Consider the following 27,933-nt stretch of genomic DNA (forward strand, 5'->3'; position numbering starts at 1 on the left):
TCATTGGTGATTTAAACTCAAAGGTTCTTAAAATACAACAAATGAAGGATGGCTACCCCAAGCTCGTTTCCATTCACAAACAACCCCTGCTGCTAGGCCTTCCCTGTACAAAATGCCATCCACTGGCTCCCCTGGCAGCCCCCCTTTCCCCACCTAGAGGTGAGGAGATTCCGGGCTCATTGGATTTACCAGGGCACATGCTGCGCAGGGAGGCCAGCACTTGCCTGTGTGGCCCTCTCTTGCTCACTCACTGGCACAGACTGACTCACTGGAGAGTCTGCCTACTGTCAGGTGGGGAGACTTTGCAGAGGGGCTGGATGTCACCACTTGGAGCATGGAGCTGTCACAGCAGAGCCAGGTCCCCCTCTCCGCCTGGCCCTTGCCACCATCCTGCTACCTTGGGGAGTGCTGCGCTGGACGGCAGGGTTCTCTTCTGTGTCACTCACCACAGTTCTTGCTCACAAAACCTAGATGCTCAGAATTAAGTGGATGAATGACTGCCTTGTCAAGTGAATAAACATCAGTGGAAAAATTACTCAGGAAAGACTCAGAGGAAAGATGTGGCCAGTGTCAAGACGTGGGCCCAGGGAGGGCAGGTGGTGACAGGGGTCATGCTGGGGCCTGGCCCTGCCTTTGTCCTTGCTCTGGGAGGCGGTCACCTGGCTGTCCATTTACTGTTGCCCTTTAAAATGTGTTTTGTGAGATAATCATATCAAAAAGTGGGCAGAAGATATGAACAGACACTTCTCCAATGAAGACATACAAATGGCTATCAGACACATGAAAAAATGTTCATCGTCACTAGCCATCAGGGAGATTCAATTTAAAACCACATTGAGATACCACCTTATACCAGTTAGAATGGCCAAAATTAGCAAGACAGGAAATAACATGTGTTGGAAAGGATGTGGAGAAAGGGGAACCCTCTTACACTGTTGGTGGGAATGCAAGTTGGTGCAGCCACTTTGGAGAACAGTGTGGAGATTCCTCAAGAAATTAAAAATAGAGCTTCCCTATGACCCTCAATTGCACTACTGGGTATTTACCCCAACGATACAGATGTAGTGAAAAGAAGGGCCATCTGTATCCCAATGTTTATAGCAGCAATGGACACGGTCGCCAAACTGTGGAAAGAACCAAGATGCCCTTCAATGGACGAATGGATAAGAAAGATGTGGTCCATTTAAAAAAAAAAAAAAAAAAAAAAAAAAAGAAAGATGTGGTCCATATACACTATGGAGTATCATGCCTCCATCAGAAAGGATGAATACCCAACTTTTGTAGCAACATGGACGGGACTGGAAGAGATTATGCTGAGTGAAATAAGTCAAGCAGAGAGTCAATTATCATATGGTTCCACTTATTTGTGGAGCAAAACAAATAACATGGAGGACATGGGGAGATGGAGAGGAGAAGGGAGTTGAGGGAAACTGGAAGGGGAGGTGAACCATGAGACTATGGACTCTGAAAAACCACCTGAGGGTCTTGGAGGGGCGGGGGGTGGGAGGTTGGGGGAACAAGGTGGTGGGTATTAGGGAAGGCACGTATTGCATGGAGCACTGGGTGTGGTGCAAAAACAATGAATACTGTTAAGCTGCAAAGAAATTAAAAAAAAAAAGAATGAAGTCTTGTAGAGAAAAAAATAAAATGTGTTTTGTGCACTCTCCTGGACTGTTAATTATAACAACTGAAAACAGCAATAAGGAAGGTAAGTTTATACGCCTCCCCAGAAGCTCTGCTATGAAGGAGAAACAGGACCACACAGCCGCCTCTTATAGACAGGAAGAATTCAGCAGCATAGGGAAGGCTGGTGATTCAGGAGGCGAGCATCCTGATAGGAAGAGGCTGTACCCAGTCTGCTGGAGGAGGGTCCAGACTGAGGAGTGGGGGGCAAGGCATCTGGGCTGGCAATCAGGACATTCTCCTGCACTGCTTCAACTCTCCAGAAAAAATAAGTGAGGCCACTGGGCTGTCCCAGAGCTCTCCCAAAAATCACATGCTTGGGCAGGTGCCTCAGCTTTCTTCTGCTTCCTCTCCTGAGGTAGGACAGGCCAGTGAGCTCTGTGCAGGTTTGCTGTGAAAATGAAATGAGCAGGCACATGGCAGGCACCCAGAAAAAGCTGCCTGTGACTCCGGTGGTTGCTAGGGGTTTGCTAACAGAGTTACTAACACCTGGGAAAAATTTCCCACCAGAATTATTTGACCAGAGGAACGATTTTTATAGCTTTTGATGGGTAATTCCAGGTATTTTTCCAAAGGACCACGGCAGCATGTGGTCAGGGGTCTTCTGCTCCATACCCGGACTGGGTTCTATCACTTCCTTCTGTGTGTCCACCTGACTCTGAGTAAAATCATGCCTTGTTGTTTGACCTGAAGCTTCCCGATCCCCAGGAGGATGAGCATGTCCTTTCTCTTTCCGTTGGCATTCCCTTCTTTAGGAACATGTCTGGCACTGTCCCCAGCACCCCTCCTGCTGGTGATTTTCATCCAAGTTCTTCACAGCAACAGGAAACAAATGTCCATTCTGTTCTTTTCCTTCTACTTTAGTTTCTAAGTTTTCACTGACAATTAAGAGGTTATAATTCTGGGGTGCCTGGTTGGCTCGGCCAGTTAAGTGTTTGTCTTTGGCTCAGGTCATGATCCTGGGGTCCTGGGATTGAGCCCCACATTGGGCTCCACTCTGCCACTCCCCCTGCCTATGTGTATTCTCTCTCTCTGTCAAATAAATAAATAAGAAATCTTAAAAATAAAAAAATATATACACACACAATATAGCGCGCGCACACACACATACACACACACATATATATACATATATATATATATTTTTTTTTTTTGGTAGTGGGGAGAGAGAATGCACAGGGGTAAGGGTAGAGGCAGAAGCAGAGGGAGAGAGAATATCAAAGCAGACTCCATGCTAAGTGTGGAGCCAGACACGAGACTATGATCTGAGCTGAAATCTAGAGGCAGACACTTAACTAACTGTGCCACCCAGGCACCCTGATACAGCCAAATCTTGACCTTTTCTGCCCCAGTTCCCTCTCTTTACTTTCGTGCTCCCCCTCTGTTATACTTTGGATGAGGCTGTCCAGCCACTGGCTTTAGGGTGGAGAGAGGAGTGGGTGGCCGGAGGGAGCATGACCCTGGCCCCAGCCCTACCTTGTCAGGGAGGTGGCAGCAAGTGAGAAAACTACATGCTTGCTGCAGTTGTCATTTTAAAACTCAAAGGTTTTCAAACATAAACAAATACAGTGATTCAGCAATTAAAAAAAAAAACAAATAAATCCATCTTTCAACATTAATTCATGGCTTACGGTCTTTTTTTCCCATTTCTTCAGATCTCAAATACCACTTCTGTTTTGAATACAAAAAACAGGTCTACATTTTGAAAAAGACTCTGTGTGTGGCCAGTCAACCATAAAAGGTCTGGCTAAGGCCATGGCTCCTGCTCTCACCTGGTGAGCCAATGCCCCAGGTCAGGCCGGTGGGCCCACTGCACACCCGTCTGGTTGAGTGACCGCAGCAGCCGACAGCAGGTAAGTATCACCCATGGGCTTGCTAACACCATCCACTTCTCGTAGCCTCTGAGCGTGTCAAGGGAAGTAGGGCTCTTAGACACTCTGTGGGGCTCGGACACGTTACAGTGGATGTTCCTGTCCCATAAGGCTGGCTCACTGCTGACGAGTCCCTGCTCCACGTGTGAGCACGGCTGGGGCTCACCGTCGTCCCTCAGAAAGCAGTTTTTGTAGAGCTCGTGACACAGAGCCAGACACAGGGTGTTGACGAGGAAATACCAGGTCTGGTGCTCCTCCTCAACGAAGCTGCTCGCACCCAGACTCAGCACGTGGCCCAGGGTCCCCAGTAAGATAAGGACATCTAACTCCGACCATCGTGCCTTTGGATGAGCTGGATTCTATAAAAGGAAAATGCATTTCGTGAGGGAAAAATATAAAAATGACACAAATCCCACGTGCACTTAAAAGTTCTTGCTTACAGAGCATCACCTGCTATGACAGGTACCTGCTGCCCCTCATGCCCCACACCCATCTTCTGCTCTGATGGGACTGCCTACTCTCCCCTGGGGTACAGCCAGTTGTCACCTTGGACTGCAAGTCCTAAGCTGAGTGACCCATACCATCTGGGCAGTGCTGCAGCTCAGAGAGCTCACCTACCAGCCCTCCTGGAACCCTCACCCTCTCCCTGGAAGCCTGAGGTCTTCAGGCGTAGTCCAAAGTCAGCTCCTGCTATTTCAAACCAAAGCATTCCCAGGATATATTCTACCAAAGCAGACATCTAATTTCACTATGAATTTTCCAGAAATCCAGACAAGTTTTCATTAAAATGGTCAAGTCTATTGAAACAACAAAGTTGGCATCCCAGCACTATCCTTTAAATACACTAACTGAAAGCATTTACAATTAAAGATGAGAATTTAATGCTATCAGTTGATAACTACTTAATATTTACTCTACCTATCATGTACAGCTTGTGTAAGAAAGGAGAGATGCCATGAATCTATTTAGGTCCCGGGGAATCAAATCGCTTTAGGGAAACCTATGCTCTGATGGGAAATAGAAATGCACTATGAACAACAACCTATGAGCTCCTTGGACACATGCACGCAGGGAAGGATATTAGATGGCTCCGAGATGAGGCAGCTGCACTGGGCAGGGGTTGGGGGTGGTAAGGGGGAGCTGGAATCACTTCCCTGAGTTCCTTGGGCTCCAGGTACTATGGAGCAACTGTGGCTGTTCCCCTCTGCTTCACTGGCCTGCCAGCACAACCATGAATAAAGGTGTCAGAGGCCAAAGATTCTAAGAAATCCCAAAGAAAATGTCAGTCTTGAAAAGAAAAGGTAGGATGGACTCCCAAGGAGGGCAGGATGAGGACAGGGTCCTGGCCTCCTGCTGACCTTCCTGGAAGGTCTAACAAGTTGACCCTTTTCTCTCTGAAGTGTTCTTCCCTTGGCTGCAGTTCAAACACTGGCAGAGAAATGTCTGATTCACACACTGCCCTATCAGACAACTGCCTATTCATGTGTGACCAACAGCTCTGTGCAGTGCCTGCCATGTTTACACTCATGGGGACCCTGTCTTTCCTGTAAAGAAAAGGGGCATGTGACCTGACAACACAGATCTGAGTGTCAGATGTCAGGATGCTCACATGCTGGCCCCTCTGAAGTATGGGCTCCTCTCCTCGACTCCTTGACTCGGCCTGATATACAAACCTGGGGTTTACCAGCGTCTGACAAATTAAAGACAGCAAAGTAAGAGACAATGGCCAGTGTCCTACATGGAAAAATGAGTCTTACCTTCCTCAGGTGTTTCCCATCAGCAAACACCTTGGCAAGAGCAGACACGACCGCACAGAGCAGTGCAGAGATCAGTGCCATCACTCCACCTGCCGTCAGCCACGAGAGGCCGCAGAAATAGCACGAACTCTCGGCCGAGGTGCACACGATGACGTGAAGAGCAGAAAGAACCAGGAACACCAAATAAAACAGCAGAGAAAACACAGGCGACCATAGAGGGACCTCCAGTTCAGCCTTGTTGCTCAGAGCCTGTGGGATGCTCAGTAGGAGCAGCACTAGAACCTGGAATGGGAAAAAAAACAGTTGTGTCCACGACTGCTGGGCTTAGAGAGAACTGTTCAGAAAAAGTCTATCTCCTGACCTTAGGCCAGCTGTTCGAATGCTGGAAACAGAAGAAAGCCCAATAAACACGATTTCTGATGACCTGCCAAGAACGTATGCATGCAGCCATGTGGAGCACAGCCGCCTGACACCTGAGGATACCTCGGGCATGAGGACACACAATGAGAGACTTCAAACATGGAAACTGGAATTATCCCCTTTTTAGAAAAAAATAGTATTTTATATGCTTTAAACTACAATATTCTGGCTGAGGTATGAAATCAGTCTAACAACTGAGCCATAACTGCACACAAGCACCCGTACCTCCAGAACCATGACAGTCCCCACCAGCATCGAGTAGATGTCGTACTGGGCCACTTGTCTGCTCAGGGACAGGCTCAGGGTCCTCAGGGCCTCCAAGTACTGCCTGCGAACCTTGGCTCCCAGGTTGAAAAGGACTTCTGAGTTATTTTCCTCCAAGTACAGTCTGATCCAGTTCCCATGCAACCTCTCTGACATTTTAAACTGCTCAAATCCAGGCTCTAACAAGAAGAGGACAGGGTTACATGCAGAAATCACAGAGAGTCACACACATTTATCACTTCAACATATTCAGTTATTCGCGGCACATGGTATGAGCATAAAGCCTGGTACCTAGTGAAGAGGAACTATTATTCCTTGGGGAGTAGCCTCCAGTGCCTCAGTAAAACAGCTGATGATGCTCATGAGTCCTGGGACATCCTGCCCACCTGCCAGCCGGCCACGGCCCGAGGCACAATGCAGCACACAACATGGATAGATGTGCGTGCCCTCTGCTCTGCTGCCCATTCTCTCCCTCCCACCCCTGGCCTTGCCTCCTCCTCCCCCTTCTCTCTCAGTCTCTCTCCAAGTTTTTCTTCTTCTTTAATGTGCAATACAGAAACACCCAGGGGAACCAGGTGGCTCAGTGGGTTAAGCCTTTGCCTCCAGCTCAGGTCATGATCCCAGGGTCCTGGGATGGAGCCCCCCATCGGGCTCCCTGCTTAGTGGGAGGTCTGCTTTTCCCTCTGAGACTCCCCCTGCTAGTGCATGCTCTCTCTCCCTCTCTGACAAATAAATAAATAAAATCTTTAAAAAACAAACCCAAAAACAGCCCAGAAAGGCATTACATTACCAGGCCCTTGGTGTTACAAATCTTTCTGACGCTTACACACTGTGAGGATCATGCAGGCAGTGGCCCGACGCCTCTTCCACCACAACCACTTCCCACTGTGGACTAACTGCATCCATCTCTAACCTGCTTCCCTTCTTCACACATCCCGACCCCTCCTGCCGTGATGCTGAGCTAGAAGATCCATCCATCCCAACACACAGCTAGGGCTGGCAGAACAGCACCTGGATTGAAGCCCAGCCCCAAACGCCACCGGCTCCCACTCTGGAACGGCACTGGCAGGCAGCTCAGCATCAGGAAGCTGCTTCCCTCTGGAGCTGGACCAGACTTACTGGTGACTCAACTAGTCTGCAAAGCAAGAACTGCCTTTCGGAGACTCCCTGGTGTTTACTGTGCTCTTCCAACCTCCAGCAGAGCTATTCTAAGGTGGTCTAGGCCCTGTCCTTCAGGATTAGGGTTAGGGTTGCTGTATAACCCTGAGCACAGCCCAAATGCTGGAAGTCCTGCCACTGCTGTGGATACTGGGTGACAAAGCGCTGGTGACCAGTGTGACCAGCTGGTGACCAGTGTGACAGCCCCGCACGATGACTAAGCCCACTCCAGAGAAGAGGCACACAGACACCAGCTCGTGGGCTGGCAGGTGATAGCTGGGATCTAAACGCCATTAGTCTGGATTTAGGATGGAAACCTTTCTTGTTATACCCCACCACCCTGAAGTCACACAGACATGGGGATACCTGTGTCTATACCCAACCACCTAGAATCACAGAGAAGTGGAAACCTGTGTATGTATCCAGACAAGTATTTACTGAGCACTGACGACATGTGTAGTTCCTGCCTGCTTGGGCCTGTGATCTAGCTGGGTTCTCACATGTGCATGTAGTACAAATTGTGAAAAATGCTATGGAGGTTTAAGTAGGGGAATATGGGAGACTTTTGGTAACACTGAAGAAATGGACTGAAATCTGGGGTGGAGGGTGGGGGATAAGAAGGTACGACACTGAAGCTGAAGTGGAACCTGGCCCAGGAATCCACCAGGTGACAACTAGGAAGAGCATCCAGTCTATGTGAGTAGCACATGCAAAGATCCTGAGGTGAGAAAAGTTGGTCCCACTGGAATGAAAGTCAGTGGAGTGATGGGAGAGTTGTATCAGATTGGGCTGGATATTAGCGGAGGCCTTGAAATCGATTACAGTGTCAGACACGTACTTAGTTTTGTCTCAGGAAACAGGATCACTGATGGTATAGATAAGGGGCATCCTAGGAGCATAAGGCCCCTTGAATGCTTTCTCATGCCAGGGATTGGCCTATGTTCAACTCATGGGCTTCTTTCTGGCCACACCCACTGCAGTGCTTAATTCTCCCTACTTGCTCCTCCTGAAATAAGCAAACAACCCTCACTGTGGTTTTGTTTTGTTTTTTACTTTTTAAAAGATTTTATTTGTTTACCTGACAGAGAGAGAGGAGACAGAAAGCACAAGCAGTGGGAGGGGCAGAGGGAGAGGGAGAAGCAGGCTCCACACCAAGCAGGGAGCCTAACCCAGGACTCGATTCCAGGGTCTTGACATCATGACCCGAGCCGAAGGCAGACGCTTACCCGACTGAGCCCCTCAGGCGTCCCTTTTGTTTGGTGCTTTATTAGATGTTAGTAGAGGAAAAACGACACATATTACCAACAGCAAATTTTCAAAAACTACTAAACTCACAAGTTACTTTTGAAAACAAATATTGACTCTCCTCTGGACTGAAATATGCACCTGGGCCGGCCTCACTTTTCACACAGTTGCTCACTGGGGCCACCTCATGGACAAGGGGCTGGCCCCCTAAGCTCTTCCACCATTCAGGATACTTACTCAGTGCCCCATTAGTCCTTGTTGATCTTCCACAGGCAAGTCAGGGCCAGCCTACAACTCAGGCATTCACTCTACTAACTAGTACTCCCTGTCTCAAGTAGGAAAAGCTGCCAACAACATGTTAAATGCACCTCAGACCAGGAGTCGACTGTCTCCAGATTCCCAAACCAGCCCGAGTCCCTGCACCAAACATGCTGTCACTGATGCAACTTGATGGTCAGATAAATTGTTTGAAAAGATGGTCTTGGGGGAGATACGCTCTCTTGTTCTGGATCATTCCTACCCCTTAGTTTCTCCTGGCTTAAAAATATAAACATATCCTTTGTTGGTCTCTGTTCACCTCATAATACAGCCATCTCCACATCCCACCTCCTTCTCTGTCCCGACTCCAGCTCCGCCTTCTCCCAGCACTCTGTGTGCCCTGACAAAGTCGCTGGTAACCTCACCTGCCAGGTGAATGGACAAGTCTCAGTTCCTCATTTTATCTTACCTTGAGCAGGATTCAACTTGGGTGCTCACTCCTCCCTTCCGAAAATTCTTTCTTTACTTGGCTTCCTCAACACTAATCCCCTCATCCTGCAAGCACCCCACTTCCCACTTCAGTAATGGTCATCCCATTCTTCCACTGTTCTGCTGAACACGCCAGCTTGCTCCTTATGCCTCTGGTTCACCATCAGTAAGTCCTGCCTGTACCAGCTTCAAAATATATCCGGAATGCCATCGTCTGTCCTGGACACAGCGCCGCCACTGTCTGGGCCCTCATCTCACCTCTCACTGGGACACGCAGCAGCCTTCAGATTCTCCTACAACACAAGGCAGAACCTTTCACATAGGCACCTGAGACAGCCTCTGAAACTGCAGCTCGAAGACCTCAGACTCTGCACGAGATCCACCCCCAGCTCACGATGGAATTAAGAGCCCTTCCAAGGCCTGAAAGGCCTCCATATCCCTCTGACCTCGTCTCCTTCTGTCTTGCTCCAGTTCACCCTGTTCCAGCCACTCTGTCCCTTGGTCATCCTTTGAAGGTGCAGACACATCTCCTCTGTAGGATCCTGCATCTGCCACATGCTCCCTCTGCATCTCAAAGGCCGGGCCTCTGCCCCAACATCCCTCACCCACCTGCGTCCCCCATCCTTTCCCCAGTACACCCTTTTTCTGAGGTACTCATCACCATCTGACAGCTGCTGCTCCTTCTCCACCTCTGTAAGGTAAGCTCCATGAGGGCAGAGCCCTCAGGAGCTCCCTCAGGAGCTTTTAACAGTCCTCAGCCAATCAGGAACTTAGTTAAAAAAGTCCATATTTGTTGAATGAGTACATTTATGAAAGAGCTTGATGTAGATAACTGTATCTGTCCGTGCTGCTAACGGTGACCATCATGGTTGTAAGAAAACAGAAGCACAGTCGTGCACACCACGAACAAACAGGAAAACGCCAGGTGCAGTTAATGACATTGTCATTAACGGAGTTACCTTTTGTGTAGGATGGCACGTTCTCTTGCAGTAATTTGCTGAGCTGCACTGCATTTAAATGTAAAAACCTCAGCTGTTCTCTCACAGGTCTCCCTTCCACCGTGGGGAACAGCAAGCTGCCAACACTGTTCCCTGGGATCGGAAGACCAAGCCCTATTGCTAGGGTTGCAGCCAAGTCAGTCTGTTGAACATGCTTTGGACGTCTGATGTCACCTAGAGAAAGGAAAGTGTTTTAAGCAACAGGCTCTCAAGTGTGTACAACGGTGGTCCTTCCCTCAACTTGCTATAACCAATTACCTACCTCTTCAAAGCATTCCATGAATATTCGTTCAGAAATCACCTCACTGGTGTTTATGTCAACAAATTTACCAAACATTCATTCTGTGTGGCATGGGGCCTTCCCTGAACCAGGGTGCCGGTGGGATCTCTGGCGGCCCCTACCCCTTGGGTTCAGAGAGGTCTACACAGTGCTGAGAACCAGACACAGGCATCTCAGCAGCTCCTGGGCTGTAGAAGGTACCTCTAACTGGGGAGGGTAGAATGAGGCTGGATTCAGCTGGGCCAAGTCCTATAACCAACTCCAACAAACAAGACATCTGCCTACTGATGGCCCAAGCAACTGAAGGACTTCAAGTCCTAGCAATGGTTGGCCGTCCTACTGCCCCTCCCAAGGAGAATGGGTTCCACAGCAGGACACTGGGCTCACACTCCTGCTTTGCCACCATCTAGCTCATGCCTTGGACAAGAATGCAACTTTGTCAGACTGTTCTCATTTGCAAAGGGAACACCCAGCCTAACCATGCCAGGACAATATATTGATTATGGTACTTTTTGGTTGTATAGAATTTTTTTTTTCTTTTTAATTTGGTCAAGTATATTAACCTTTTCTGGGTTATGTTTAGAAAGAACCTTCTACTCCAGAATTATCATTTGTTTTCTTCTAGTATTTTCTTATACTAAGGGCACTGATTTGAAATAAAACAAAACCCAAAACAGAAAGCCCACCTTAAACTGCTTTTGGCACCGATAAAGGTGGTGGTGCTGGTGTTATTCTGGGACCATTGTAGGTCATTATGTGACACTCATATCCAAGGCTGGTGACAACCAGTATTCTAAGCTTGGGAGGTAGAGAGAACAGATGTAAGATCCATGAATTTCATTTTATGGTAGTGAATGTGGATTGCAAGTATCAGTACAAACTCAAGACCTATTTTATCTTAAAAAGATTTCCTTGCTTTGTCCAGAAATGATAACTACACAAGTATCCACGAGTACTGCTAGTCCTGAGATGGTGGTCCTCAAAGATCCCTTTGCACTGAAAGGGACCAAGGAATCTGGGAAAAGCAGCTGATTCCAGGTCTAGGCAAGGGTCTGTGCACGAGAAGCTGAAACAACTTTTTAGACAAGGCAGCAACAGAGCCCTCAGAGAAACAAAGGTGTTTGGGACTTTCAGGTTAGAAGGACTCAGGAGCTAATCTGAATCAGAAGCTCTTACTGGCCAAAGATGGGACAATCTGAATATTAATAAGGGTGATATTTATGGTGAATTGAAACAAACTATGCTTAAATCCATGAATTCACAATGCTACTGAACACCAACAGCACAAAACACTAGTTGGTTATAGCTGAAGCATGCTAGCGAACGCACAGTGAACTAATTCACTGATCTGGAACTGGAAATTAAGTGGGAAGAATAATTCATCTTTACTCCTATCTCATGTTAAAAAATGGTAGTTAGGTAACAAAAAGTAAATTAGGGAAGATTCTCCTTACAGAATTGTTCTGGCTAGTTAATGAAAAACAGAATTAGGTAATTAAAATACCACTATTTGCAACCTCCAGTGAATTACTAGTTGGTCATCAATGGCTATTGGCTTCATCAAACAGCAAACAGTCAGACACTGTGTGCATCCTGCTGGAAACAGCCTTAGGAAAACCAACCAAACCAATGGGATCTGAATCTGCCTCCTGATCAGAGAGGATTCACAGAGGAACAGAGGGTAGGTCGGCAGACAGTGCAGAGGAAGACTCCCCAGGGCAAATAAGCAGGGTTTCTTCAACAAATAAATTGTGGTGAAAGAGAAGAGGATGTGAATGCATGGATCTTATTGGATCTTAACTTAAACAACTAATGAGGGAGACAGACTTTGGAAATTTGAACACTGACCACCACTGATAAATAAAGGAATGAATACCGTATTTCAAATGTGCTACTCCAGAAAGTAAGAAAAAGAAAGAAAAGTACATAACTTCTAGAGACTTGCTTCCAAATAAAACAGGAGAGGAAAAAAAGCTAGAGGACATAAGATATAAGAATGGGCATAACAGGGGGCATCTGGGTGGCTCAGTGGGTTAAAGCCTCTGCCTTCGGCTCAGGTCATGATCTCAGGGTCCTGGGATTGAGCCCTGCATTGGGCTCTGTTCAGCAGGGAGCCTGCCTCCCCCTCTCTGTCTGCCTCTCTGCCCACTTGTGATCTCTGTCTGTCAAATAAATAAATAAAATCTTTAAAAAAAAAAAAAAAGAATGGGCATAACGGGCGCCTGGGGGGCTCAGTGAGGTGTCTGCTTCTCCTTCTGCCCCTCACCCTGACCATGCTCTCTTTCACACTTTGTCTCTCTTTCAAATAAATAAATAAAAATCTTAAAAAAAAGAAAAAGAAAAAAAAAAAAACATTGGCTGTAACTGGCCCATACACTGAAACTGGGTGGTGCACTTTATTACACTGTTTTGAATACTTTTGTATATCTGAAAATTTACACAATAAGGAGTCTTTAAGAAACACTTAAATGTTTTGATCTGCGAGTTATACAGGTTCAGAGAAAAGGTAGATTCTCAGCATGATTTTTTCCCAGAAGGTCCTGACATCACTTCCAGATGTCTTTTCTCTATTAATGGGAAATGCCACCTTTCCTTACCAAATGCCCAAATCTACCGGGGTCTATTTTTGGTCTCTTGACTTTGCTCTACTGATTAGTATGACTAGCTCTTACCAGCAGTATTTTGAGAATGGTAATTCTGTAATACTACTACAAGGGAGGCCACATTACACAGTGGGTTTTATCCTATAGAAGAAGGAAAGCATTTCAGAAAACCATTCTCCCCATTCAGCACCCAGACCTCCCACCTGTCTCCTCTCCACTGGCCCCTGCAATGTGCTCTGTACAGCTCAGCCACCTTTCACACCTTCCATCAACAAATACTGAGGACACAGACAGTACATGCCACGATTCTGGGCTTGAGGGTTAGAATATAAAAGAAAAGGCCAAGTCCCTCCCTTCACGGAGCTCACATCCAGTGAGCAGGAGGAAGACCATAACATATCTTAGCTCTGCCCTGTGTGAAGGTGGAACAGAGGCATGAGGCCAGAGCTCGGGGGTGGACAGCAGCAGGCTGGGGCACCTGAAATCACATGGTACACAATTCAAAACTGCTTATTTTTCAGAATAACAAACATATTAAGATTAATTTTTGTTAGAATAAGCAACAAAAATTGACATAAACCTGTAGGATAAAAATAAGCCTTTAAAGACCTATCAGGAATGGTGCCTTGAGGAGCTCTGTGGATTGGCTTGCCAGGAAAAAAGCGCAACTGGTAAAAATTATAAAAAGCACCACCACCACCATGATATAACCATCCGGGGCATACAGTAAATAAAGAAATCTTTGTTCAAGAAAATCTCCTAAAGCTTGGTAAGAACAGAGAAGTGTGAGGCACCGGAGGAACCATGACTTCCTCCCTCCTCCCATAGCTCCGTGGGACAGACTCCGTGCTGAGAGGGTGCAGCAAAGAACACGGGGCTCCCTCCCCACTGGGTCCCCGTGAGGGCTCTGAGCTCTTCCGGGGAGAACAGGCTGCCAGCATCACCCGTCCTCCTCAGCTGTGTGGTGTAGAGGCTCAATCCCAGCTGAGTGTCTGGGTTCTCTCTTCTTCTGCCCCAGTTTGTTTCCAGGGTAGAGGCTGCCCCCAGAAGAGGCTAGTGGAAAAGACCATAGGCTTTTCCTGTGGCAGGCCACAGAACAGAGCAAAGCTCCCCACAAAAGAATTGACTTTGTCTGAAACAGAAGGTAGTGAATTCAAGCCTAGGAATGCTCTTGAAAACAATGGAGATTTTGGAGGTGTGCCGGTAAGTGGAGGCTGGTAGCTTTATGACAGCCACAAGCTAAAACCACACACTAGCTGGGCTCTCACAGAGAGGGCCAGGAGAGAAGGGTCAGAACCACCTCATAGAATGGCCTTGAAAATGACCCTGCAAAGGGGCTCAAACACGGGATCAGATTATGCAGCACATTTATTATAAGTTGTCAAAAATAAGGCAGTCAGCTGGCAATGAGTGCAGCCTGAAGCTGGGTGTGACAGCAATAGAGGTAATAGCCTGGCACAGCTGTCACAGAGATAGAGAGAGGCACAGGGTGTCAGTGAGACTGCTGACACCCCAGGGTGGCTGTACCAGCCTGGGAGCCACAGCTGACTCCACACTGCGGGCGAGAGAGAGCCACTGAAGTGGCCTAGCCATGCTGCTTGGCAAACAAGGGAACAACAATGACGACAGCTGTGGGGTGGGTTGGGGGTGGGTCAGCATCCAGAGTTGCTGCAACATATGATTTGAAATGGTCAGTTTTCATACCGAAAACTATTAAGAATTAAGCAAAGAAACAGGAAATGATGACTCAAACAGAAGAAAAAGCAAGAGAACCTTCCAGTAAAGGACCCAGACACTAGAGGTAATAGATGGACTTCCAAGGAACCATGGAAAACATGTTCAAAGAGCTCCAGGAAACCATGCATAGACAAGTAAAGGAAGGTCTGATGACAATGTGTAATCAAGTTGAGATTATCAACAAGGAGATAGAAATTATAAAGAAAAGAATCAATGGAAACCATGAAGATGAGAAATATAATAACTGAAATGAAAAACTCACTCACTATAGTTGCACTGAACAGGCAGAGGAATCACTAAATTTAAAGGCAGAGTGATAAAAAGTATACAATCTGAAAAACAGAAACTTTTCCAAATTTGACAAAAACCATTAATCTACACATCCAAGAGGCTCAATGATCTCCCAGTTGGATAAACACAAAACACAAAGACATATTATAATGAAAATGCTGACAGACAAGACAAGGGAAGCCCAGGCAGACTGAGAGGAAGTCCCATCAGAAGCCATGCAGGCCACAAGGCAGTGGGACAGCGCACCTGAAGTCCTGAAAGAGAGAGAAATGGTCGGCTCAGAGACTTCTACCCAGCAAAACTATCTTTTAAAAATAAAGGCACAATACCTCATGAAAATATCTGTCCAACGGTGCCTGCATGGGTCAGACAGTTAAGTGTCCAACTCTTGATTTCAGCTCATGTCATGATTTCAGGGTTTGGGGATCAAGCCTTGCTTTGGGCTCCCCACTCACTGTGGAGTCTGCTTGTCTCCCACTCTCTGTGCCCCTCCCCTTGCTTGCACACACTGTCTCACTCTCGCTCTCGCAAATAAATAAATGATAAATATAAAAAAAAAAAAAAGAAAGAAAACATCTATCCACACAAAAAACTTCCCAAATGTTCATAGCAACATTATCCGTAACAGCTGAAAAGTGGAAACAAGCCATATATTTATCAACTAATGAATGGATACATGATGTGGTCTATCTGTCATGCAGAACATAACTCAGCCAAAGAAAGAAAGAAGTCCTCACGCCACTACAACCTGGGTGACCCTTGAAAGCACTCCGCCAAGTGAAAGCAGCTGTCACACAAGGCCATGTAATACAGGGCCCATTCACGGGAAATGTCCAAAAGAGGCAAATCTACAGAGATGGAAAAAAAATCCACAGTTGCTGGCAGCTGAGGGTAAGGCGGTAACTGGGGGTACACTGTCCTGAAATTAATACCTACTCTCAGCAGGCTACCTGCAAGGCAGTCCTGGCTCATAAAATAAGCATAATGAGACAACTGAACACAACCACTCTTTATAGGAGTCAATAAAAGAAGAAAAGCTTGGAACCCACTTGTTGGCACTGAGGTCAGTGGCCTGAACCACCCTGTCAGGTGTCCTGCACAATTAGCCCCCCTGGCTATTCCTGGAAGTGAAGATGCAGTCAGGCCTTCCATGGAGGACAACCTTCCTTTGAGATGAAACATCAGCACTCGAGTTCAACAATGACCCTTAACATCCCTGTAATAAAAGTCACCAGCTTAGTTCTCTCTTTTGCTTTGCAGACTATAAGCTCCCTGAGGGTGGAGGCTGCCCACAGTGTCCAGCCCAGTGCCTGGCCCACCTCTGCTGGATGGCTGAGTGGAAAGGGCATTTCTGGCATGGGGCTCTCGCTCACATAGGGGAGCCACGTGGAACCCTTCTTTGGGTACAGAGTGGGGGAAAGCCAGGTGTAGAAGGCAGGTGTTCCGGTGGCTAGTGTGTGTGCTCACTGGAAGATAGGCTTCATTAAGACACCTAGACTAGGAAGGCTCAGGTCCCAAGAGCTGAGGACTTACATCTTAGGAGATTAGATGTCCGAGAGGAGGAACTGTTGCAAAAAGATTGAAAGAAATCAATGGAGATTCTTCCCCAAACAATCCTCGCTCAAGCGGGAGACTCATTCCTTTGACAATCCTTTTTGGCACCCATCACATACCAGGTGACGTTTAGGCCCACGGTAGGCATGTACAATGAACAAAACAGATTTGGCCCTGCCCGACTGCAGACTGAAGTGCAGAGAGCAGGCGGCTGTTACATGCATCACACGGGCAAGTCTGTAATTACAATCTAAGCGAAGAAAGAGGGCACCGAGCGTGGACTGCTGTGAATGACAAGCATAGGGAGGGCAATTTGGTTTCACGGATGAGCGAGAGATGTCAGCTGAAACCAGGGATGAGTGGACAAGCAGGTTGAGGGGCTGATGATGACAGAGCTGGGCACCTGGGGAAGAGCTCGTCACCTGGAGGACTGTGCGAAGGGCAGAGGCCAGGACACAGTGAGTAATGGTGAATATAGTTTAGGATGAAGCTGCAAGGTAGGAAAGAAGCTTCACGTAGGATTATTAATTGATCCAAAGTTCAGCTAGGTTTTATGTACCAGAGATCAGGGATGGTCTGGAATGTGAGGAGTGAGGGAGAAGGATGGTGAAGGGGGGACGCCCACATTTCTACCTGGAAGAATCACATGAAGGTGCCACGTGGGAGGGGAATATGAGAGGGCAGATTAGACATGAGGCTGTCACAGTTGCTCTACCTTTGGGAGACCCAAGTGGAGGTGTCAGACAGGCAGCTGAGTAGACAGTCTGAAGACTGGAAAAGAGGAGACAGCCAGTGGGATAAATCTGACAAGCCTATTCATGGGACTTAAAACTGTGGGCGTGGACAAGATCATCTTAGAATTGAATATAGAGTGAAACCAGGAGGCAGTCCAGAAAGAGTGCCAGGGCCAGGAGCTAAGCTAACAAGGACTAGATAGCAAAGTGAGGTGCAAAGAAAACCAGACAAATGGGAGCTCCCGGAACGGGGGGTCAGAAATGCCAAATGGTACTGAAGGATCACATAAGAGGAAGCCAGAGAGTGTCCAACTCAGAAATAACTGGTGAGTGAGGGCAGGCGTGTTGTAAAGTTGAGGCAGCAGAGGAAGTGCAGGGTGAAGAAGAGACAGGCACGTGGCCATGAGGCAAGCCAGCCCATGTGTGTTTGGGGTGGACAGCTGGGCTGTCTTAATGCTGACATACAGGCCCTCAGTTAGTCCTGCTCTGACCGATCCTGACTCCTCAGAGTTTCAAAAGATTATAAAAATTTTGGGGGCACCCGGGTGGCTCAGTGGGTTAAGCCTCTGCCTTCAGCTCAGGTCATGATGCCAGGGTCCTAGGATCGAGCCCTGCATTGGGCTCTCTGCTCAGCAGGGCTTGCTTCCCCCTCTCTTTCTGCCTGCCTCTCTACCTGCTTGTGATCTCTCTCTCTGTCAAATAAATTAAAAAATCTTAAAAAAAAATTGTAAAAATTTTGATTATTGGGGCATCTGGGTGGCTCAGTCGTTTGGGTGTGTGCCTTTGGCTCAGGTTGTGATCCCAGGGACCTGGGATCAAGCCTTAGACTGGGTTCCTTGCTTAGAGGAGAGACAGCTTGTGCCTCTCCCTCTGTCCCCTTCCCTGCTTGTGTTTTCTCTCTTAAATAGATAAATACAATCTTAAAATTTTAAAAAATTATTAATGTTTTTTTCTTTCAGTTCACATGTGTTCAGATGTCCCAAAACTACTGGTAATTTTTATTAAAGTTTCAGATACCCAGGCCATGACATTCATAAAACAAAATTCCTAAAAAGAACATTTATATTTTAAAAATTGGGGCAAGAAATGTAAATTCCAAATACTGGCTGCCCTTTGCCCCATTTTCATCTTCACATTGCTTGGGGTATTTCAAACTTACACAGTTTCCAGACAGATACACAGAATACAGTTTTAAAATAGTAAACATTCCTAAATCCTCACCAGGTTTTCTTTCAAATGCAGAACTGATTAAGATCAGGGCGGTGTTAAGCTCCTCCATGGAAGAGGCCCCGTGACCTCCTGCTTCCGACATGCCATGATCACCACAAAGAACTAGCAAATTGGGTACAAGAGTCTCTCTTTCCTATAAGGCAAAGAAAAAAAATATTTCAATTGCATTCAGACTGAGGAGAACACATGATCTTGTTAAGGAAACAACTTCAGATTTTACCTTTACTTTAAAATAATAACTCTTTATAAATGAGTTAGACTTTTTTTTCTTAACCTATGAACTTACAGCTAGATCAAAGGGTCAAAAACAAGTAATATCACAAATATAACAAACAGAATCATATGGAGGTCATGAAGCACAGCAGGGTTCTATTTAGGACATCACAGGGTAGGGGATTTGGACCTGGTTTCTGCTGACTGTGAGAGCCTAGCACATGCCTTATCATACCCATGTTATGTGTCACATGGGATTGCCCCTCAGCCTAGGGCTCCGGCCACGGGCCTCTGCCGCTCCTTGAGGTGCAGGGCAGGCTCTTCCTTGCTTTTGCTACTTTCTTCACCTGGAATGCACTTTCACAGATGGCGCATTTGCCCCCTCCCTCCCTTCAAGGCTCTGCTCCCGTCTCTTACTCCCATCCTGAAGGACAGCTGTTCTCACAATTCTGCCTCAAATTGTAACTCTTCTCTCAGATGCTGGTCCCTCCTCCTGCCCCACGTTTTCCTAGAATACTTATGTACTCGTTGATTATCCTCACTTGTCCTTCCTGGTTACAGTATAAGCTCTACAGATGCCCAGACAGGCATTCAAGAACTAGGAGGGGGATGAATGGGTCAATGGTAGACATAGTCAGAGCTGCTGGGAGGTTGAGCCCATGCTCTGTGCTTACAGGCAAACTGTGTGATGGTGGGCGTGGCATTTACATAGGTCTCGAGTCCACTTCAGGAACTCGGTATCTCTTAGGAGTTGCTGGCACAGTTGACACTCGTGCAGCCCAGCGCACCACAGTAAGCCTCACCTCGGACAGCAGTGAGGTGTGTATCTTCATCAGGACACTGTCCATCTCCCGGAGTTTGTGCCCGATCAGAGGGCTATTGGGCCCAGACACATGGCCGATGTGGTCCAGCCCGAGGTAGTGGAGGATTAACACATCCCAATCTCCTCTTTTTAATACTTTATCCAAATGCCTTGTAACATTATCATCCACCTGTAAAGGGGGAAATGTACATATGAATAGCTTCCTTTATTTCCCTTGATCTACACTCTCCAAGGAAAAGGATACAGTTCTTTTAAAATCTAGGCATTTTGGAGGAAGGAGCAAGATGGTGGAGGAGTAGGAGACTGAAATATCATCAGGTTCCAGGAGTTCAGCTAGAGTTATCAAACCATTCTGTACATTTACAAACTCAACAGGAGATAGAAGAGAAGAAGAACAGCAATTCTAGGAACAGAAAATCGACTGCTTTCCAGAAGGCAGGACTTGTGGACAAGTAAATCTGAAGTGGTGGGAAGACAGACCACAATGGGAGAGGCCAGCTCCTGGCAAGCAAAAGAGCAGTGGAGCACAAATTTGACTTTTAGAAGTCGGCTCCACTGAGGGACGTTGCTCCAGAGGCTAAGTGGGGGTGGAGCCCTCGTGGGGACAGTGTGGTCTCAGGATCCATGGGGTCACAGAAAGACCAGCAGTGTCTGAGTGTGGCAGTGCTCCCAGGTATCGAAGCAGTGATGCCACCTGCAGAGACAGCCAAGGAGGGGGCTCTCAGCTCAGGGTTACCATAAACCATGATCCAAGGCACAGCTGGGTGACTGCTCTTCGAGCAAGGACCCCATAAGTGGCAGATCCAGAAAGAGCCCCCCCCCCCTCCTCCGGGAGGAATGGCATGGAAGCAAGTGGCAGGATCTGCTGGGTTTGAAGACTCCAAATGGGGCCGTACACCAGAGATAGAAACGCTATCAGTCACAGGCTGGTTGAGCTCGGAGCATGGCCAGAGACCAGGGAGATGGGAGGGATTGACTACTTTTCTCTGAGGGTGCTCTGAGGAGTGGGGCCCCAAGTTCTTGGCTCCTATGGGGCCAGAGATTAGGTGGCTGCCATCTTCATTCCCGTCCTCCAAAGTTCTACAGAAAGCGTTCAGGGAACAAAAGCTCCAGAGCACAAACTGGAGCAGATGACTTAGCCTGGCCCCTGGCAAGGGGGGTGTAATTCTGCGTCGGGCAAAGACATTTGTGAATCACTATGGCACACCCCTCCCCCAGAAGATTAGCCAAGAACATCTACCAAGACCAAACAACTACTGGACCACATGGGGAGAATCCTAGATATAAGAGATACCGTAAGATGAAACAATATGAGAATAATTGGGATTCCAGAAGGAGAGAGAGAGGGGCAGATGGTATATTGGAGCAAACTATAGTAGAGAATTTCCCTAATTTGGGGAAGGGAACAAGCATCAAAATCCAGGAGGCACAGAGAACCCCACTCAATTCAATAAAAATAGGTCCACACTCCATCATCTAATAGTAAAACTTATAAGTCTTAGTGACAAAGTGAAAATCCTGAAAGCAGCTCAGGACAAGAGGTCTGTAACACACAGTGGCAGAAATATTAGATTGGCAGCAGACTTATCCACAGAGATCTGGCAGGCCAGAAAGGACAGACATGATATATTCAGGGTGCTAAACAAGAAAAATAATGTAGCCAAAGAATATTACATCCAGCTACACTGTCATTGAAAATAGGAGGAGAGATTAAAAACTTCCAGGATTAACAAAAATGAAAAGAATTTGCAAACATCAACCAACCCTACAGGAAATATTGAAAGGGGTCCTCTAAGCAAAGAGAGAGCCTAAAAGTAACAGACCAGAAAGGAACAGACACGATATAAGATAACAGTCACCTTACAGGCAATACAATGGCACTAAATTCATATCTTTCAATAGTTATCCTGAATGTAAATGTGCTAAGTGCCCCAATTAAATGACACAGGGTATCAGAATAGATAAAAACAACAAGACCCATCAATATGCTGTCTACAAGAAACTAATTTTAGACCCAAAGACACATCCAGATTTAAAGTGAGGGGGTGGAAAACAATTTACCATGCTAATGGACATAAAAAAAAGGCTGGGGTGGCAATCCTTATATCAGATAAATTAGACTTTAAGCCAAAGACTATAATAAGAGGTGAGGAAGGACACTATATCATACTTGAAGGGTCTGTCCAACCTGAAGATCTAACAATTTTAAATATCTATGCCCCTAACATGGGAGCAGCCAATTATATAAACCAATTAATAAAAAAATCAAAGAAACACATCAACAATAATACAATAATGGTAGGGAACTTTAACACCTCCCCTTACTGAAATAAAGGCTTTAAATGACACACTGGATCAGATGGACATCACAGATAAATTTAGAACATTCCATTCCAAAACAACAGAATACATTCTTCTCTAGTGCACATGGAACAGTCTTTAGAATACATCATATCCTGGGTCACAAATCAGGTCTCCACAGTTCCCAAAGACTGGGATCATTCCCTGCATATTTTCAGACCACAATGCTCTGAAACTAGAACTCAATCAGAAGAGGAAAGTTGGAAAGAACTCGAATATATGGAGGCTAAAGAGCATCCTACTAAAAAATGAATGGGTCGACCCAGAAATCAATGAAGAACTTAAACAATTCATGGAACCCAAATGTTTGAACCCAACTGTTCAAAATTTTTGGGACACAAAGGCGATCCTGAGAGGAAAGTATATAGTGATACAAGCCTTTCCCAAGAAACAAGAAAGGTCTCAAGTACACAGACTAACCCTACATCTAAAGGAGCTGGAGACAGAACGGCAAAAAAAAAAAGCCTAAACTCAGCAGAAGAGAAATAATAAAGATCAGAGCAGAGATCAATAAAATAGAAACCAAAAGAACAGTGAACAGATCAACAAAACTAGGAGCTGGTTCTTTGAAATAATAAGGTTGATAAACCCCTGGCCAGACTTATCCAAAAGAAAAGAGAAAGGACCCAGATTAATAAAATCATGAAAGAGGAGAGATCACAACCAATACCAAAGAAATTCAAACAACTATAAAACATACTATGAGCAACTATACACCAGCAAATTTGACAATAGAGAAACATATAAACTACCAAAACTGAACCAGGAAGAAACAGAAAACCTGAACAGATCCATAACCAGTAAGGAGATTGAAGCAGGCATCAAAAATCTCCCAACAAACAAGAGCCCAGGGCCAGACAGCTTCCCGGGGAGTTCTACTGAACATTTAAAGAAGAATTAATACCTATTCTCCAGAAACTGTTCCAAAAAATAGAAATGGAAGGAAAACTTCCAAACTCATTTTATGAGGCCAGCATTACCTTGATCCCCAAACAAGACAAGACCCCATCAAAAAGTAGAATTACAGACCAATATCCTTGATTAACATGGATGTAAAAATTCTCACCAAAATACTAGCCAATAGGATTCAACAGTACATTAAAAGGATTATTCACCACAGCTAAGTGGGATTTATTCCTGGGCTGCAAGTTTGGTTCAACATCTGCAAATCAATCAATGTGATACAATATTAATAAAAGAAAGAACAAGAACCATATGATACTCTCAATAGATGCTGAAAAAGCATTTGACAAAGTACAGCATCCTTTCTTGATCAAAACTCTTCACAGTGTAGGGTACCTTGATATCATCAAAGCCATCTATGAGAGGCAGGGCAGGGGGTCATGGAGGGTAGGGAGGAAAAAAATAAACAAGATGGGATTGGGAGGAAGATAAACCATAAGAGATTCTTAATCTTATAAAACAAACAGGGTTGCTGGGAGGTAAGGGGTAGGGATAGGGTGGCTGGTTATGGACATTGGGGAGGGTATGTGCTATGGTAAGTGCCATGAAATGTGTAAGCCTAATGATTCACAGATCTGTACCTCTGGGGCAAATAATACATTATATGTTAATAAAAATGAAAAAAATATATAATCTAGGCATTTGGGGCACCTGGTGGCCCAGTTGGTTAAGTGTCTTCTTTTGGCTTGGGTCCTGATCCTAGGACTCTGTGATGGAGCCTGCATTGGGCTCCCTGCTCAATGGGAAGCTTGCTTCTCTCACTCATACAAGCCCCTTCTTGAGTTCCCTCTCTTGCTGTCCCTCTCTGTCAAATAAAATCTTTAAACAAAAAAAAATCTAGGACTCAGAGTCTGAAAACACCAAAAAAACCCCAAACACAAACAGAAAAATCTGTCATAAGAAAGTCAAACAAATATTAGCATTAGATTAAGCTTTCACTAATACTGTCCTCACGTTTCTAAGGTATAGACAGAACATACTATATAGGTAATTTAAATGAGAAGTGTTGTTCTGACAAAAACATTCTGTGGGGGGCACTTCGGTGGCTCAGATTAAGCCTCTGCCTTCAGCTCAGGTCATGATCTCAGGGTCCTGAGATCAAGCCCCACATCGGGCTCTCTGTTCAGCAGGGAGCCTGCTTCTCCCTCTCTCTGCCTGCCTCTATGCCTAGTTGTGATCTCTGTCTTTTGAATAAATAAATAAAAAAATCTTTAAAAAAATAAAAAAAATTCTGTGGGATCCCTCCTGAGAATTAACTAATACTAGTTGATGACCAGGTGACGCAGGTGACCGGGGCGGGGGTGGGGGTTGGTGAAGGTGAGGGCATCTAAGTGTGTCCTGTGCGAAGGCTGTTCTGGGAAGAAAGAGACACAGCTCTGAGCAACTAGCGGTTGAGCATCCCCTGACAGAGCCATGAGCCTGGTCAGCCTAGACCATTTAGCTGGTCCACCTTCCGCCCACTGAAAAGTCTACAGAGGGAAGGATCTCTGAGTGATGAGACAGAGGACAGGGAAACTCACTTCTGAAAGCAACTGCTGCATGTACAGAAGTCAACTTTAGGAAAGAGTATTAATGTAAGTAAGAGTACAAATGCTCTATCAGGCCCAGTAAACTGAGCTGGTATGGGTTTGTCTTTGTTCTGTGTGGCTTCCTTCTGCTTCAGGGTCAGCTTTCTAACTACAGGTCTAATCACTCCCTTTTTCCTTATTGGAGCCTGTCCAGCACAGGACAGTGTCCCTTAGGACCAGGCTCCACCCAGCTCACCATCTGTCCTTCTACCTCCCCATTGGGGACACAGCTGCACTAACAGGAGAGCCAGTAGCCTCAAGGATTCCAGGGAGGCCATGGAGTCCTCTGCCTTGCCTTGTACTGATGCTGCCACCCCCCATTCTGTCCACATGGGAAACTGCCACTCACTTCTCAAAAAAGCTTAAATGGCTCCTTGCTGGGAAGTCCTTCCTAGTCATCTACACCCCATCAACAGGTGCTCAGCTGTTCTAAGAGAGCTTTGTTCACATCTCCATCAGGGTGTATGTCCCTGGGTTGAACCTGATCATGTGGGTGAACGGTGTCTATAATCTCTCCACACCTCTCCCAGCACACCAACAAAGGCCACATACAAAACAGTGTTGCCTCTCCCCGACAGGGTATCAGACTCCAGTGTGATAAAGGGTTCTTATTCTAAAAACTGACCTCTGTATAATCTGACACGAAAAATGAGGTTGTTCCATCATACTCCACAAAATGCTTTGGGAATAGTTTCACCCATGTTTCATCTCCATAAAAAATAATTCTTTTCCCAGCTGCTTTTGCCTGTGTGATCACGTTGTCTTCCACCAGTGCGGGGGAATTGAGGTTCCTGACAACATCGATGAAGCCGGGGAGGCTCCCTGTCATCAATGCCTGCAGAAGGAAACATTCATGAAGTTAGACTATGGAATCCAAAGCACAGCATGGGAAGGAGCGCCGCAGATCACGTTATGGATGAAAGAGGAGAGCTTGAAACTAGGACATCCCCAATACTGGAAGCTGGGTCAGAGGGGAAAGCTGCACACAGATTTTGGCAAACTAGCAAACCTGCTCTCAAAGACTTGACTGTCTTTCAGCCAATGAGAGGATGAAGGAGGGGGTTGGGGCAGCTGGACCACCATGGTAGACAGAAAAGCTGCAGGTTAGAGCAACTGAAGAAAATGGCAAAGCATGGTATACACTGAAAACATGAAGCTGTATACTCAACTGCCTATCAGGTCCCCACCTAAGCTTCAAATCTGCCCTGTGTGATAAGCAAACTCTGTGTACTCATCTTACAACCTAGCCATTCTAATGACCACGCCATGTGTACAAGCAGCCTCTCCCACAGTCTCTGTGCAAGAACTCTCAGAAATTCTCATAGTAAACTGGCCCAAGCGTGCTGGTGGGACACCCCTGCTCTAAACACACACACACACACACACACACACACACACACACAGAGCACCATCATTTCTGGGAGGAAAGGGTGGGTGTCACATATCCCCATACCTTTCTGATGCAGAATTATGTCAACAATCTCCCTCACTTCAGCACAGTCTCAGAGGCCATAGTAATGGGTCACGTGTCTCCTGTGATCTGGAGTTATCCAACAACCCATGACACTGGCATTTAGGGACCTACCTGTGCAATGAAAATAAACAGAAATCTGGATAATGACAATAGGCCCAATTTTGCCAGGTCTTTAACAGCAAAAAACCAACCAATCAAACAAACCAAATATGAATTAACCTGATTTCTGGAATGCCAGAGGAACTCAGCAAATCCTCTCCACTAAGAGTAAAGACAAAATGGGACAGAACTGCCCAAAACAACCATTTTAAGACTTAAAAAACTTACCAAGGATTTATAACAAATTGAGAAGTTCTTTTCAAAGACAAACTACAGAATCTCAATAAGAACTGTGAGTAACCTGTGGTGTTTTAACATAGGCTGCTCCCCTTCCCCTACTCCCACCATGTCGTGGCCATGGGGACCTGGATGGGTCCATCTGACCTGGAACTGCACAGAGAAGTCCCACGCTAGGGATGTGTTGAAAACAGGGAAGGCCAACATCACAGCTGCCTAAGCCATCAGTGCTGTTTTTGGTAACAGACAAGCCCAACACTCAGAAATGGGATCTGGGGGTAGCCAGGGTGGCTCAGTGGGTTAAGCCGCTGCCTTCGGCTCAGGTCATGATCTCAGGGTCCTGGGATTGAGCCCCGCATCGGGCTCTCTGCTCAGCAGGGAGCCTGCTTCCTCCTTTCTCTCTCTGCTTGCCTCTCTGCCTACTTGTGATCTCTCTGTCAAATAAATAAATAAAATCTTTAAAAAAAAATAAAAACAAGAATTTAAAACAAAAACAAGCAGACGCCAGTTACTGTGCACTCCAGGAGAAAGACTCTACAGAACGAGTTTAGGCAAGTAACTCACTGACAAACCAGCAAAATGATAGCAAGAACCACCACTCCCGGGGTGGAGGATCAGGATCCAGAGTTGAGGTGAGGGTTGCACGGATAGACCACAATTGTTAAATCTCACCGGACCGTACACATAAGAATGTCTGCACTGCACTGTATGAAAATTCTACCTCAATGAAATTATTTTTTAAAAACGCGAGCCTCTCTTTCACCCCAGAATTTTACTACTTATAGGCAACCAGTTACTTTGGGTAAGTACTCTTTCATATATTTTCCTGTATGTGTACAATCACAAATATACAATGGCAATAAACTATATAAACAATTCTGCAACTTGCTTTTATTTTTCAATTAATAACATATCCCTAACTTCTCTCCCCAGAAAACTCACAGTTACTTTATTTATTTATTTTTTTAAAACTCAGCTACAAAGTACTCAGTATTTGGACCAAGACCATTTTAATGGACATGCATTTAACAAGCTTGCAATGCAAGTGCCATTTGAGCTGAGACCTGAAGGCTGACATGTTGTTGTCTAGGGGAGGGGAAGGGAAGGTACAGTGGGGCTTTCCAGGCGGAACACAGCAAACTGTGAAAGCCCCAAGGCTGAGAGACGGCGGCATGCTTGGGATATGTGTGATCTATGTGGATGAATGACACAGGAAGAGGGAAAGCAGCTCAGATGAGGATGAGGTAAACGGGAACAGGACCATGCAGACTCGAGGCCTGGGTTAGTAGGCAGATTAAATGAGTGCAGGGTTTGAAGAAGAGCACCACGACCTGCTTTGTTTGCAGGGGCTTGGGCACTAGGAGGTGCTGAGAGACTTCTACAATCCTGGCTGGAGACCACAGCAGACTGGACCAGGGTGATAAGAATGCAGGGGCTGGCTCAGTGTTGAAAGTACTGTCTACCTTGTTTCATATAAAGAAGAGGTCATCATCAATCTTTACATTTTTACAGTGCGACAGACAAAAACTGGGCTTACAAATTGCTTTAGTTTGCCTTTCCCTGATTACTAGTACAGAATCTTTTCATATGTTTACTTGCCATTTCAATGTCTTCCTTTGTGGA

General features: G+C 46.1%; 1 protein-coding gene across 3 annotated transcripts in view; it reads right to left on the bottom strand.

The window, feature by feature from the left end:
- PIGG (phosphatidylinositol glycan anchor biosynthesis class G) overlaps positions 1 to 27,933 on the bottom strand; it is a 45,434-nt gene that overhangs the window by 13,450 nt on the left and 4,051 nt on the right. The window contains exons 3-9 of one of the 3 annotated variants that reach the window (XM_044268006.1): positions 25,126 to 25,335; positions 19,589 to 19,777; positions 18,564 to 18,705; positions 10,105 to 10,317; positions 5,957 to 6,174; positions 5,312 to 5,593; positions 3,456 to 3,913 (exon numbers count right to left, since the gene is read on the bottom strand). In XM_044268006.1, the coding sequence (XP_044123941.1) occupies positions 3,456 to 3,913; positions 5,312 to 5,593; positions 5,957 to 6,174; positions 10,105 to 10,317; positions 18,564 to 18,705; positions 19,589 to 19,777; positions 25,126 to 25,335 (1,712 nt within the window). Of the gene's footprint in view, positions 1 to 3,455; positions 3,914 to 5,311; positions 5,594 to 5,956; positions 6,175 to 10,104; positions 10,318 to 18,563; positions 18,706 to 19,588; positions 19,778 to 25,125; positions 25,336 to 27,933 lie in introns of those variants that run through there. The other 2 variants (XM_044268008.1, XM_044268007.1) reach the window with 2 other exon arrangements.

Source organism: Neovison vison, chromosome 11 (assembly GCF_020171115.1).
Source record: "Neovison vison isolate M4711 chromosome 11, ASM_NN_V1, whole genome shotgun sequence".
Lineage (NCBI taxonomy): Eukaryota > Metazoa > Chordata > Mammalia > Carnivora > Mustelidae > Neogale > Neogale vison.